The sequence below is a fragment of the Carassius auratus genome, chromosome 2 (assembly GCF_003368295.1).
Source record: "Carassius auratus strain Wakin chromosome 2, ASM336829v1, whole genome shotgun sequence".
NCBI classification, from domain to species: domain Eukaryota; kingdom Metazoa; phylum Chordata; class Actinopteri; order Cypriniformes; family Cyprinidae; genus Carassius; species Carassius auratus.
This window is the reverse complement of record NC_039244.1, coordinates 25545225-25560296: the sequence shown is the minus strand read 5'-3', so window position 1 is coordinate 25560296 and position 15072 is coordinate 25545225. Positions and strand designations below refer to the sequence as shown.

The window sequence follows — 15072 nt, the reverse complement described above, 5'->3', positions numbered from 1 at the left end:
TTTTGATTAGCTGGTATGAGCAGCTGGCCCCTGGGGTCCAATCCGAATGGTGCTGTGCAGGGGTCCTAACTCTTCATGACACCAGCAGTGTCATAAATACTGATCTCATTCTGCTCTAGCTCCGCTTCATAGGGCCAAATGAGTTTTGGTTTTGTTTGTTTTTCCTGTTTAATTTTTTCTGGATTCCATTTTAATTCTTAAATCAAATGTTCGTTATCAAAAATTAATTGTCTAATTAATTTAAACCAGAAACATTTAACAACACAACACATTGAAATCAGAGGACCCAAACTTCAGTCTTCAGTATTCAATTATTGAATATCCTATTTCTCCCAGAAGCATGGGCTGCAAATGCTGTTTCATGCTGTTTTTGATTTTGAGGGTTATCGTCATGTATTATTTTGGCAGATATTATGCAACATTTGACCGTTTTTTTATTTATTTGTTTTTTATGTCAGATAAACCAGAGAACTATGACGTGTGGTACGAGAGCCGCTACGAGGAATGCGACAAAGAGGCCTGCCTCTCCTTCTCCAAGGACATCCTCTGCTCTCGAGTCACCGTGGACCACAACTACTATGCTATCTGTCAGAACCTGCTCTCCAGATTCGCCACCTGGCGTGGCACCACGGGCGGTCTCCTCCATGACCCCCCTGCCAACTTGGTCAAAGACGGCCGCCTCACGGCTCTGCTGGACCAGTGCACCAGGCCTCAGAAACAGTACGGTCGCTTCCAGGCAGCTAAAGAACTGCGGGAGTACCTGACAGAACTCACACAGCTGAGCAATACTAACAGGTAGTGTCCAGAACAGGGAACATTCTGTGCCCCCACTCCTCCCAAAAAAAGACCTCTGAAGTAATTTTACAAATGTGCTACCAGATTCTGGAACACATTCATTCACCTTCAAGGTAGTCGCTATTTCATTCCCACTATAAATCATGCCAGCATTGGCTCCAGTCCTCTCCAGGGACTAATTAAAGAAGTTTGCACATGAACATGGATTAAAGGGTCGTGTGAAAATCAGCAGACTAGAGGCTCAAACTGCTATGATCACACTGGGGTGTGTGTGTGTGTGTGTGTGATAGATGATTGTAATATCCCTTGCTACCAATATAGGTTCCGATAAAGATCCTGTAGTACGGTTTTTAATGAATTAATAAATTGAGTGCTGTAGGTGCACTATGAGCAGGGGTTATAACTGAAGTGATACAGGGAGTTTGGTTTATATTTGGTTGAGTTTTAACAAAATCATGTCCAGGTAATGTTTTACAAAAAAATGTTTTTAAAAAGATTGTATCAACATAAATTCAAAGCAATATAATTAAATATATATTTTAAAATATACATTTAAATCAGTATACATTTTCTGTAAGGAAAATGCAGTTTTTTGGTGAAATATTACTTGGATGTGTTCTTGACAGGCATTGAGATTCATCCATTTGTGCTTTATTTTAGTCTCTATATTCGATTAGACATCTGGTTTTTCTTTGCTACGGGAAGTCAAGTCTTAACTGAATTTGAAAGTGTGAATGGTCAAATTATGCCTGTGATGGAAGTTGAATGAATTGATTTAATAAACAAACCTGAAATGAAAATACTAAAAGGAGAACAAAATGGATTCGAAACAACTAAGTATGCAAAAATAAAAATACCAAAGAATATTATCACCATTGCTTTGACCAAGAGTGTTCAAAAGGGAAACCATAATAAAGCTCTTATTTTTTCATGTTCCTGTCTTCATAAACATTAGAGTTGTTGTTGTTGTTTTTTTACCTTCTTTTTGGACCAATGCAGTTAAAATTCCCATATGCTGGTTACCATGACATATCGTCTCCTTCATTTGCATTTGCATTGTGTTTACAGAAACAAGTTGCACTACACTGTCACATCATAGTTTTTCCTCTTAGACCCTTTAATGTTTTGCCCTCTTATCAGTTTTGACTCCATATTTTTAATGTTCTTTTCCCCTTAATAATGTTACATGTGTGCCATTTTCCATGTTTGTAATGAGCAATACTGGTAGTTGATTGAGCCTAATGAATCATAACTTTTAAAAATGTCTCACATTTCATATTTCTTTATAGGCATTCCAAATTTTGAAATATGATTTATTTTTGTATTTTCTTTAAAAAAAAGTCTGCTGTTCTGTATGCGTTTGTTTTGAGACTGAGGAAAAGTCTGGTTGTATTGTGCCTTTCATTCAAAAGTTGTATTTTTGACTGGAAAATAATATAATTATATTAAAGTCTGACTTCAATTACCTTCTCTGATTCATTTTATTTATTTAATCCGCAGTATTGAATTGAATATGAGGTTTGATAACGGCAAATATTCAATTTAAGGCTGCATCATTTTGATTCTTAAGTTAATAAAATATCTTCAGGTGTGTGTATCTCTGAAGACCTCCATATGGTTGCATCTGGAATGAAGCTAACACATATCCTGAGCAGAAGAGAGAGCAGTGTGAGAAGATTAAACTGAACAGAGAATGAACCCTTTATTATTATTTTTTTCAGTCTTTCAGCTTCTATATAACTTGAATTGCTTCAGGATAATCAATAGTTATCAGGAGAAACATTATTTTTGTAAGCCAATATACTGTAAATGAGTATAAAGTGTTTGGCGTTTGGTTGACCACAGAAGTGTTTAATATCAGGGCCTGTAGCTGGAGTCGAGGTCTGCGCTCCCCTTTGTGCTCGTTCCTGTGATGAATGGAGTGACTCTGGGCTAAAGTTAAACACCTTCCCCAATGGCATCTAAATATACTCTTCTTCCTCTGGCTGCAAAACCCATGGCAAGAATTAGAGAATAAAGAGTCAGCACCGCTCTGACAGTTCTCCAAATCTAGTGGAGATGGAAATATTGAAAGTTAAAAAAGACATCCAATATCCCAGACAGTCCGAAACCATTCATATTATTCACCCGTTTCATACACTCTAGGCTAAATCGAGCCAAACGTCAAACAAGCGAACAGTTTCAGGCTTCTTAAATGATTTCAGGAGTGGAAAAAGTACCAGTGTCAGAAATTATTTTATTATTAAGAAGCAACATTTGTAATTTTAAGGAGGAACTTAAAAGCATAACCACATAAAAGCATACTACTTATCCTATGAAATGCTGAAAGTTTTTTAAAAAGCATGTTTTTATGGGTTATGAATAATATCCATATTAAAATATACAAGATATCAAAACAAACACACTGTTAAGACATACAGTAGATTACCATTAAAAAGTTTGGGGTCAGTAAGAATGATATTGTGAATTTTACCATGTTAATTGAATGTTATATTTTAAAAATGTATTTTTTATTTTTATTTTTTTTACTGTGATGCAAAACTTTTAGCAGTAATCAAGAAACATTAATATTACTATTATTATTATCATTATTGTTTTATTATCAATGTTGATAAATATGTGCAGATTAATATTTAATATATTAAAACAGCTTTTGTTAAAAATTAGTTTAAAATTACTTAAATGCCTATTGTTAATTAAATGTTGTGCAACTTGATATTTTTGTAGAAACAGATCATTTTAACAGTAGTTTTCAGTATTAAATGAATTATATGATTTGCTCAGTTAATGGGCCCTATCATACACCCGGTGCAGTGCAGGTGCATTATGTATATTATATATAATGTTATATATATATATATATATATATATATATATATATATATATATATATATATATATATATATATATATATATATATATATATATATATATATATATATATATATATATATTAGGGGTGTAACGGTTCACAAAATTCACGGTTCGGTTCGATACGATACACTGATGTCACGGTTCGGTTCGGTTCGGTTCGATACGTTTTAGATACAGCAAAATGTAAAAACATCTCAACTTTTCAGAATGCCGCAAGCGCACCGCGGGTCATGTGACAAGAACCAACCAATCAGCTTCATCCTTTCCCGTAACAAGGTTGAGAGCTCAGCCAAGATGAAGGAACAGCTGATCATAGTTGTATATGGATTGCAATTTTGAAATAAATTTAGTAGCAGAGCTACTGCAAGCGATTTTTAGAGCTGCAAATCCATTTATCCTTCGCTGAAATTTCCGCGTCTCATGGAGAGAGCACGTCATTGTTGCTTAGCAAAGACAGACGCCTCATGAGCGCTTCTGCCCGAGCGCTTTGGAAAGGAGGAGAAAGACGTGCTTAGCGTTTTCCACGCGTTTTTAGGAGCACCAGACCTGTTGGTTATTGGGGGATCTTCTCATTTCTAGTCTGTTAAACGCATTGGCTATTTTGCAACGAGCCTTCAGCGCGTACTGAGTGAGCGAGCGCCTGCTGAGTAGCCTAACATAAACATATAAGATGGTGTTTTTTTCTTCTTCGGGAGTGTCAGGGGCGTTGCCTGTTACGTTGTTTGGGTTATTGGGCTACCTTGTTGAACGCATATCATTATATTTCTATCTCTCTCTTTTTTTTTTTTTTTTTCCAAATATAATTAATTACTCCAACGAACCGTTCGGTATACATAATGCGTACCGCGTACCGAACCGAAAGCGTCGTACCGAACGGTTCAATACGAATACGCGTATCTTTACACCCCTAATATATATATATATATATATATATATGTGTGTGTGTGTGTGTGTGTGTGTGTGTGTGTGTGTGTGTGTGTGTGTGTGTGTGTGTGTGTGCAAATAATGTAAACCAAATAATGTACTGTTTTATTTGAATGATGTTGCTTCAGAAAACACCAGATCCTAAATTAGAACACATCTGCACGTTATGGTCAGAGGACCGTCCAGCTGTGTGGGGTTATATAAACGGTTTCATTATCTGGATGTTTGGTCAGGTTTACAGAGTGAACTTCATGAATCAATTTGCAAGTGGCAAATTTACAGCTGCGAATAATGTTATTCAGTCTCAACGGGAAACGTTTGCACATTGAGGCCACTCTGTTGCTGATTATACAGACAAAAACATCAGATCATAAATGTCAGCATGTACTCGGAAGAACCACATGGTTGTGGTTTTCTGTCATTTGTGCTGTAAGCACAGATGTTGCAGCTATATTTCACTGTAAATAGGGGCAGCAGGAAAGAAGCAAATGAGCAGCTTCTGGAGGGGTACTGTGTGTGTGTGTGTGTGAGTGTGTGTGTGTGTGTGTGTGTGCTTATTCTTCGTGCAGAGATGAGAAACTGAGTGCAAATAAAGATAAAAAAGAGATCTGAATGATAAGCACCTGATCTGACAGTGCCGACAACACCATAATCTATATCTACCATCAACTAAGAGCTCAAATCAGAACACACAGAAACTTCATCTAAACTGTAGCTAGAGACTGCATCCTACAGTAAGACAAATGTAAACTCACAAATGACTGATTTGGGCACTGTACACAGGCTTCAGCTATAAAAGTTTGATTTCAAAACTGGTGATGTGAGAGGACATCTTTTAGTCTCTTTATTTTGCTATACTGTATTAATATATACTGTACATAGTGCAATAATTTAGGTACACAAATGTAAGGGTAAAATTGCAATTGTTTAAAGTGATTTTAGCCATTTTATAAATATTTGTCAGAAGGGTCCAGCCACCAGAATCCCTTAGTAAAAATATATTTATCATCAACATATCCTCCACCATCTTGGCTTTATATTTTTAAGTGAATTAAATATATCTAGCATTAGGTTGAAATATTTAGTTTTTAAATTGTTTTAAATTAATTTGATCAGTTGTTTTCAATATTGAATGAATTGTAAGTATGTTTAGTAAAAAGTATAAAGCCAAGATGGTGGATAAAATGCGGATTGAAAATATAATTCACTGCTGACAACTATTAATAAAGATTAACCATTTAAGTCCTAAATAATGTGCCTTTTTTTTCACTGTGTTAAATATACACACAGTTTTGAGGTGAAATAGTCACGTTTTAATTATTTTAAACAATTATAGATATTTGCCAGTAATTAATAATTTATAGTTATATTTATAACCACATTTTGTCCACCATCTTGGATGTTTATTTATTCTCTGAGTTAAGTATACATATTACACAAATATGGAGATAAAATATTATTTTTTTCCCCTTTACATTTTAACTAATTTTTCTGATAAATTCCAGTATTGCATGAACTAGAATTATATTTATAATACGTTTTTTCATTCACCATCTTGAAGTTATATTTTTTAATTAACTAAATACTTTTAACGTACAATTTTGGGGAAAAAATTATCTTTTTAACCTTTTTTCTTTCTTTTTTACATTTTTTATTAATGTGTTATCCGTATATTTGTAATCAACATTTTATCCATCATCTTGTATTTACATGCATTATGGGCAGTGTTGTAGTCGAGACCAGCTCATTCGAGTCCAGATGTGATTGGGTCAGAGACAAGACCTAAAGAAATCTTCAAGAGTATGTAAAATGTTTGGTGGAAATAATAAAATTGGTACCATACTCAAACACTATATCAAATTTAACATGGCATGTACACAGTATTTTGATATAAAATGCCACATATCACATATCGTTTCTTTTTTAGAGACTTACTGCACACATACTGTTTGTGGCTCTTATATTCAAACTGAATAATAGATGTAGCAGACGTTTTAAAAAGTTAATGTGTTAAGTTCATGAGACATCCTGACCTGAGTCCTGCTGCCTCTGCACTGACGTTATCCTAACATCTCATGTCACAAGAAAATCACCAATTATTGAACTTGTCAATCATACATCAATTTAAAGAAATATTAACAAACAGTAATAATCATGAAATATTTTGATTGGGACTCGAGTGGACTCGGGAAGATGGAGTCCGAGTCTCGAGTACTCAACACTGATTATGGGACTGTCTTAAGTGTCTTAAAGTCTTAAGTGGCAGCGTAATGAAGTTGCCTACAATTTGACATTAACTTTGCATCTGGATTATGCCTATTATATCTTAAAATGGTGCATATGTAGGCATCTCACTTGGTCTTGGAGCAGAGCTGGAGTCGTTTCTGTCAGTACAGTCCTATGAGATGGCCACAGGCACTGAGGTTAGAGAAACAGAGTGTGCTTGGAAAACCAACACAGCGGGGCGTCTGAACAGCTGTGCCCCCATTACTCTCACTGCCCACATGACCAACCCACAGAACACACATAGGGTGTGATTACTATTGACCTAAGCAAAAGAAGAGAGAGAGAGAGAGAGAGAAAGAAAGAGAGAGAGAGAGAAAGAGAGAACGCCATCCCTGGGGGACATTTAGAGCTGTGCTGGCCTCACAATCAGCTCTGAGTGTTTGTGTACGCATTTGTGTGTGTGTGTGTGTGTGTGTGTGTGTAGAACCAAACACTGACCCCTCTGCCATCCATCTCTATTACTGGCACAAATAACACAGAACTGCAGGACACAGTGTTGTTCAGTTCTTTCTCATTGCTCTTGTCCTTAAAAGCAAACTTCAGAAGACATAGTTTTCTTTAAAGGTAGAATTCACTGAAAAAAAAAAAGGTAATTTACTCTTTCTAATGTCAATTTAAACTCTTATAGCACTCTTTCTTTCTTGGAATGAAAAATAAGATATTAAGCAAAATGTTCCAACTGCTCTGTCATGTACATGTGAACAGAGACACTGACACAAACATTCAGGTACAGTGCGTAATGATGTGTTGTTCTAGGTGTGGTTGACATAAATGAGAATTCAGTGTTAGCTTTGTGTGCCGTCTGGCTTCAGATGATGTAGAATATAATGTACACTATCTGCTACTTCAGCAAAGACCTTGGCAACTGCACGAGCCCTAAGTGAAGACCTAGGCATCTAGCTGAGCCCTTTGTCACAGATGCATATGAATGTGCCGTGCCAATACCAGCTGGGACCAAATGCAGTTTTATCAAAAAGGATGTTCATCGTGCTTAAGGTTAGTAATAAGCCAGTCATCTATTACTGGCTAAAGAGCTGATCTATCTTCATGTTTTTCAACCTGCTGGACACAATACAACTCTTCTCTCCCACTTAATGCTGGTGTGATGTACCTCGATCAATATACACCGTATTTGTTTACGGAGACCAGAAGAGAACTAGTCCCCCAGCACAGTCCGGTTTACCCCGAGGTTTTTTCTCCATTTCTGTCACCTAATGGAGTTTGGGTTCCTTGCCATGGTTGGCTTCTGGCTTGCTTAGTTGCGGTCTGAAAGACATGTTTAGTAATTTATTTATACGATTGCATTGACTGACTGTAACGGCGCTAATGGAGGACAGGAGACAAATGCAAGTACGAGTAAGTTTATTAGAAGTATGATGATGATGAAAGGTCGGAGAGTAACGCAGGAACCACGGTGGCAGCACAGACTGGTGAGTTGAGACGTGGGGTGCGTTGAACGACGATGACAGCGGTGATAATCCAATAGTGGTGAGTGTATTCCAAGCGTGACTACAGGATCCGAACAGAACGGCGACAAGGCAAGGCAGGAACAACACGAACACGACATCAAACACCAGGATCTACAAACAACGATCAGACAAACAGGAAACGAAAGACAGGGTGTTAAATAGTCTGTGGGAACTAGCCCCACCTGCCGCTGATCAGTGATCAGCGACCACACCCACATGAAACAATCAACATGACGTAACCTGACTACAGCTGGAGACGGTGCATTCACGAACCGTGACAGTACCCCTCCTCCTAAGAACGCCTCCTGGCGTCCCCAGAATCTCTTACCTGTCGATTGTAATCATCGATAAGGGAATGATCCAGGATGTCCCTAGCAGGTACCCAACTTCTCTCCTCCGGTCCGTAACCCTCCCAGTCCACCAAGTACTGAAATCCGCGTCCCCTCCTTCTAGAGTCCAGAATACGATTAACCAAATAAGTGGTCTCCCCATCTACGAGACGCGGCGGGGGAGGGACCGGGGTAGGCGGATTAATGGGAGAATAAAATACAGGCTTTATTTTGGATACATGAAAGGCGGGGTGAATTCTCCTGTACGTCGGAGGGAGTTTGAGGCGGACTGTCACCGGACTAATGATCTTGGTGACAGTAAACGGGCCGATAAATTTGGGAGCCAGTTTATTAGAAACGGAACGGAGAGGAATGTTCTTAGTAGAAAGCCACACCTTTTGACCCACGACGTATACGGGAGGCCTAGACCGGTGGCGATCGGCTTTGGCCTTGGTGCGCGCCCCCACTTGGAGTAGAGTCTCGCGGGCTCTGGTCCAAGTGCGGTGGCACCTCTGGACGAAGGCGTGAACAGAGGGGACCGCAACCTCGGATTCCATACTGGGAAAAATTGGTGGCTGGTACCCTACACTACACTCAAAAGGAGATAGGCCCGTAGCCGATACTGGTAAGGTATTGTGGGCGTACTCCACCATAGACAATTGTTGGCTCCAGGAGGAAGGATTCTTGGAGACCAAACATCGCAACACCCTTTCCAAATCTTGGTTGGCTCTCTCGGTCTGGCCATTGCTCTGGGGGTGAAACCCTGAGGACAGACTTACAGTCGCTCCTAGTAATTTACAGAATTCTCGCCAAAATTTAGACACAAATTGGGGTCCTCTGTCAGAAACCACGTCTATCGGGAGGCCATGTAAACGAAAGACGTGGTCTATGACGGTCAACGCTGTCTCCTTGGCTGAGGGCAACTTGGCCAAAGGAATAAAATGGGCGGCCTTCGAGAACCGGTCCACCACGGTTAAAACAACCGTGTTGCCCTGGGAGGGCGGGACGGCGGTAATAAAATCTAGTGCGATATGGGACCAGGGTCTTGAAGGTACCGGCAGCGGTTGGAGTAACCCATCCGGGGACCGATTGGAAGCCTTACCAGTGGCACATACCGAGCAAGCCAAAACAAAATTGTGAATGTCGCGAGCCATAAGTGGCCATCAGAATCGTTGCTTGACTAAAAATCTAGTACGGTTAACCCCTGGATGGCAAGCCACATTAGAGCAATGTCCCCACTGGATAACGTTGGACCTTAATCCCTCCGGCACAAATAAGCGGTTCGGTGGGCACCCGGGCGGAGGCGTTACCCCTTCTAAGGCCGTTCTGACCTTCGATTCGATCTCCCATGTGAGAGTGGAGACCACTAATGTCTCAGGAAAAATACACTCGGGAGTGGACGGGTGTTCGGAATGGTCAAAAATACGAGACAAGGAATCGGGTTTGATATTTTTGGAACCCGGGCGGTACGAAATAGTAAAATCAAAACGTCCGAAAAAAAGTGCCCATCGAGCCTGCCTGGAGTTCAACCTTTTGGCGGTGCTAATGTACTCTAAGTTCTTGTGGTCAGTCCATACTATAAAAGGAACCCCCGATCCTTCTAACCAGTGTCGCCATTCCTCCAATGCCATCTTGACTGCCAACAATTCTCTGTTACCAATATCGTAATTACTCTCTGCAGGAGATAGACGATAAGGAAAATACGTGCAAGGGTGGACCTTGTCGTCTAAGGGAGAACGTTGGGATAACACCGCTCCTACCCCCACCTCTGACGCATCGACCTCCACCACGAACTGCCGTGTGGCGTCAGGGGTAATGAGAATTGGAGCTGAAATGAAACGGCTCTTCAGTTTCGCAAACGCAGCTTCCGCTGTGTTTGACCACCTGAAAGCAGTCCTGGCGGAGGTCAAGGCGGTCAGAGGCGTGGCTAGTTGGCTGAAATTGCGAATGAAACGCCGGTAGAAGTTAGCGAACCCCAGAAACCTCTGTAGGGCCTTACGGGAATCTGGACTTGGCCATTCTACCACAGCCCTAACCTTCTCGGGATCCATGCGTATTCCCTCAGTCGACGCGATAAACCCCAAAAATGGAATAGACTGTGCATGAAACTCGCATTTCTCCGCCTTGACAAAAAGCCCATTCTCTAGCAACCTCTGAAGCACTCGTCGGACGTGCTGCACATGTTCCTGGAGAGAAGAAGAAAAAATCTATATGTCGTCCAGGTAGACATAAATGAACTGATCAATCATATCTAGCAGCACGTCGTTGACGAGTGCCTGGAAGACCCCTGGGGAGTTGGAGAGCCCGAAGGGCATGACCAAATATTCAAAGTGCCCTCTGGGGGTGTTAAACGCGGTCTTCCATTCATCCCCCTCCCTGATCCGAACCAAATGATACGCATTGCGTAAGTCCAGTTTTGTGAAAATAGACGCTCCCTGCAACCTCTCGAAGGCTGAAGACATCAACGGCAAAGGATAAGTATTCTTTACCGTGATGTTGTTCAGCTCTCGGTAATCAATACAAGGTCGCAGTGATCCGTCCTTCTTTCCCACAAAAAAGAACCCCGCCCCCGCAGGAGAAGAGGAAGGGCGGATGAATTTGGAAGCTAGAGAATCAGAAATATATTTCTCCATAGCCTCCCTCTCTGGCACAGAAAGTGAATAAAGTTTGCCTTTAGGCGGAGACTTACCTGACAATAACTCTATGGCACAGTCGTAAGGACGATGCGGAGGAAGAGAAGCAGCTTGAGACTTACTGAACACTTCCTTCAGGTGGAGGTACTCAGCGGGCACGTTAGATAAATCCACCGCCTCCTCCTGTAACACAGACACAGACACAGACGGACAAGCAGACACTAAACAAGACTCATGACACCTTCGAGACCAAGAAAAGATGGAATTAGAGGACCAGTCTACTTTGGGGTTATGGAGAAGGAGCCAAGGGTGCCCGAGGACAATGGGTGCCAGGGGAGTGTCAAGGATGTGAAATGAGATAGTTTCGGAGTGGTTGCCAGAGGTGATGAGTGTGATCTCCTCAATGCTGTGAGAGATAGTGGGGAGTTGCTGTCCAGTGAGGGCATGGACCGTGATGTGGTGCGGCAGGGCTACGATGACAGCGGTGATAATCCAATAGTGGTGAGTGTATTCCAAGCGTGACTACAGGATCCGAACAGAACGGCGACAAGGCAAAGCAGGAACAACACGAACACGACATCAAACACCAGGATCTACAAACAACGATCAGACAAACAGGAAACGAAAGACAGGGTGTTAAATAGTCTGTGGGAACTAGCCGCACCTGCCGCTGATCAGTGATCAGCGACCACACCCACATGAAACAATCAACATGACGTAACCTGACTACAGCTGGAGACGGTGCATTCACGAACCGTGACACTGACAGCATGCTTTCTTAAGCATTTTTGAAAAATGGCTTACCCCACCTTTAAAGAGGCAATACACCCAAGTGGTATAAAGTCTTAAAGGGGCCACACACACAAGCCGTTTACACATTGGAGTTTCTATGACAAATGAGGAGAAAATTATTAGAGAGAAAGATGTCAAATTTGCTGTCACTCCCTCAGCTGTTGTGTTACAAACACTCTGGCAGCAGTGTTAACTAGTTATCTGTCATTTATATCTAATCAGCTAACACATGGCAGCAACTCAGTGCATTTAGGCATGTAGACATGGTCAAGATGATATGCTGAAGTTCAAACCGAGCATCAAAATGGAGAAGTAAGGTGTTATAAGCGACTATGAATGTGGCATGGTTGTTGGTCCCAGAAGGGCTGTTTTGAGTATTTCAGACACTGCTGATCTGCTGTTATTTTCACTGATAACCTTTTCTAAGGTTTACAGAAAGTGGCCAAAAAAGAGAAAATATCCAGTGAGCGGCAATTCTGTGGGCGAAAATGCCTTGTTGATGCCAGAGGACAAAGGAGAACAGACAGATTGGTTTGAGCTGGTGGAAAGGTAACTCAAATAACCACTTATTACAAGCTGTGGCTAATTCACACGGGCTCTCCAAAATTGGACAATAGAAGACTGGAAAAGGTTGCCTGGTCTGATGAGTCTCGATTTCTGCTGTGACATTCAGATGTTAGTGTCAGAATTGGCATTTAGCAACATGAAAGCATGAATGAATTTTGCATTGTACCAGCTGCTCAGGGTGCTGCTGTAATGGTGTGAGGTATATTTTCTTGGCACACATTGGGCTCCTCAGTACCAACTGAGCATCGCTTAAATACCACAGCTTACCTGAGTATTGTTGCTGACCATGTTCCTCCACCACAATGAATCCATCTTGTTTGCTACTTCCAGATTGCCACAAACCTTAAATCATCTCAAACTGGTTTCTTGATTGTTACAATGAGTTTGCGTTATTCAAATGGCCTCTCCAGCTGTCAGATGTCAATTGACTAGAGCACATTTGGTACGTGTTGGAACAGGAGATTTGCTTTTTTTTCTTCAATAAGCTGCTTCACTTGAAAATGTCCCAACACAAAAATACATTGAATCCTTTGCCAAGCTTTAAAACATCAACAATCAAGATTCATATTCATTCATTCATTCATGTGAAGCTCAAATATATATATATATATATATATATATATATATATATATATATATATATATATATTTTTTTTTTTTTTTTTTTTTTTTTTTTTTTTTGAGCTTCACAGTCACATTAATAACTTACATGGATAGAAATGTAATAATATGCCTAAAGAGCCACAGAGCTAATATTCTGCAACCTCTAAATAATTAGAAACCTGTCCAAATAGCAACATTTAAACCTTTAAAATATTTGACTTTGTTGGTGGTGAATATAATAAATATCCAATTTCCCTTCCACAGTTTCTCCCTTTATCTTTCACTTTTTAAGCAATAAAGCTCGAGTAAGGGCTTGAAAATCTCTGTTGAGTCTTTTTGTGCTGAATCTCCAATTTTCACCTTTGAGAGCAGACTAGGTTTTCCATCTCTATTAAAAGAATGGAGAGTAAAGACCTGAGGTGCATCCACAGATCAAATGCATCGACATGCTGACTCAGGTGCAGGATGTTCTGAGACACCGGCAACTCTATAGCATGGCAGCACTGATCAATAGCAACGCTTGCGATTCAGGACGCTTCCGTGCCGAGCCAACAAATTGGGATGCTTTGACTTCATGTTTTGATCAACATTTCACTCTGATGAAGATCAGTACTGAATGAGTGCAGAGCAACATGATGTTGACAACATGCGTCACGCAGAGCGAGCTCACTTCCAAGGAAGATTAGAAAAGCTCACTGGGTTTCAACCATGTGTGGATTGAGGGGCTCAAAAACTTCTGTAATCAGAAGTATTTTAAGTGAAAGAAATTTAATTAATCAAAGCTGACAATTATGATGTTATAAAGTATTACATTTCAAATACACGCTATTATTTGCTGTTTACTTTTAATCAAAGAATCCTGAGAAAAAAAAAAAAATCGAAAAAAAACCCATCCATCCATCCATCCATCATCTTCCGCTTATCCGGGGCCGGGTCGCGGGGGCAACAGTCTAAGCAGAGACGCCCAGACTTCCCTCTCCCTAGCCACTTCCTCCAGCTCTTCCGGGGGGACCCCGAGGCGTTCCCAGGCCAGCCGGGAGACATAGTCCCTCCAGCGTGTCCTAGGTCTTCCCCGGGGCCTCCTCCCGGTGAGACGTGCCTGGAACACCTCCCTGGGAAGGCGTCCAGGAGGCATCCGAAATAGATGCCCGAGCCACCTCAGCTGGCTCCTCTCGATGTGGAGGAGCAACGGCTCTACTCTGAACTCCTCCCGAGTGACCGAGCTTCTCACCCTATCTCTAAGGGAGCGCCCAGCCACCCGACGGAGAAAGCTCATTTCGGCCGCCTGTATCCGGGATCTTGTCCTTTCGGTCATGACCCACAGCTCATGACCATAGGTGAGAGTAGGAACGTAGATTGACCGGTAAATCGAGAGCTTTGCCTTACAGCTCAGCTCCTTCTTCACCACGACAGACCGGTACAGCGACCGCATTACTGCAGAAGCTGCACCGATCCGTCTGTCAATCTCACGTTCCATCCTTCCCTCACTCGTGAACAAGACTCCAAGATACCTGAACTCCTCCACTTGAGGCAGGAACTCTCCACCAACCTGAAGTGGGCAATCCACCCTTTTCCGACTGAGAACCATGGCCTCGGACTTGGAGGTGCTGATTCTCATCCCAGCCGATTCACACTCGGCTGCAAACCGTCCCAATGCACACTGAAGGTCCTGGTCTGAGGATGCCAACACGACAACATCATCCGCAAAAAGCAGCGACGAAATCGTATGGTCCCCAAACCGGACACTCTCCGGCCCTTGGCTGCGCCTAGAAATTCTGTCCATAAAAATTATGAACAGA

At 41.3% G+C, this 15072-nt stretch overlaps 1 protein-coding gene and 1 long non-coding RNA gene across 3 annotated transcripts in view; one reads left to right on the top strand and one right to left on the bottom strand.

The window, feature by feature from the left end:
* Positions 1 to 2251, top strand: part of LOC113038409 (deleted in autism protein 1 homolog) — a 41284-nt gene extending 39033 nt beyond the window's left edge. For both annotated transcript variants that reach the window (XM_026195787.1, XM_026195797.1), the window contains one exon: positions 459 to 2251. In XM_026195787.1, the coding sequence (XP_026051572.1) occupies positions 459 to 764 (306 nt within the window). In that variant the 3' untranslated portion in view covers positions 765 to 2251. The remainder of the gene's footprint in view (positions 1 to 458) is intronic.
* A 5976-nt stretch (positions 2252 to 8227) lies between these two features.
* LOC113038538 (uncharacterized) lies at positions 8228 to 11707 on the bottom strand. The gene is made up of 2 exons (XR_003274794.1): positions 11553 to 11707; positions 8228 to 8460 (listed from the first exon to the last, which is right to left on the bottom strand). It is a non-coding gene; the product is annotated as an uncharacterized LOC113038538 (long non-coding RNA).
* Between the last annotated feature and the right edge of the window lie 3365 nt (positions 11708 to 15072).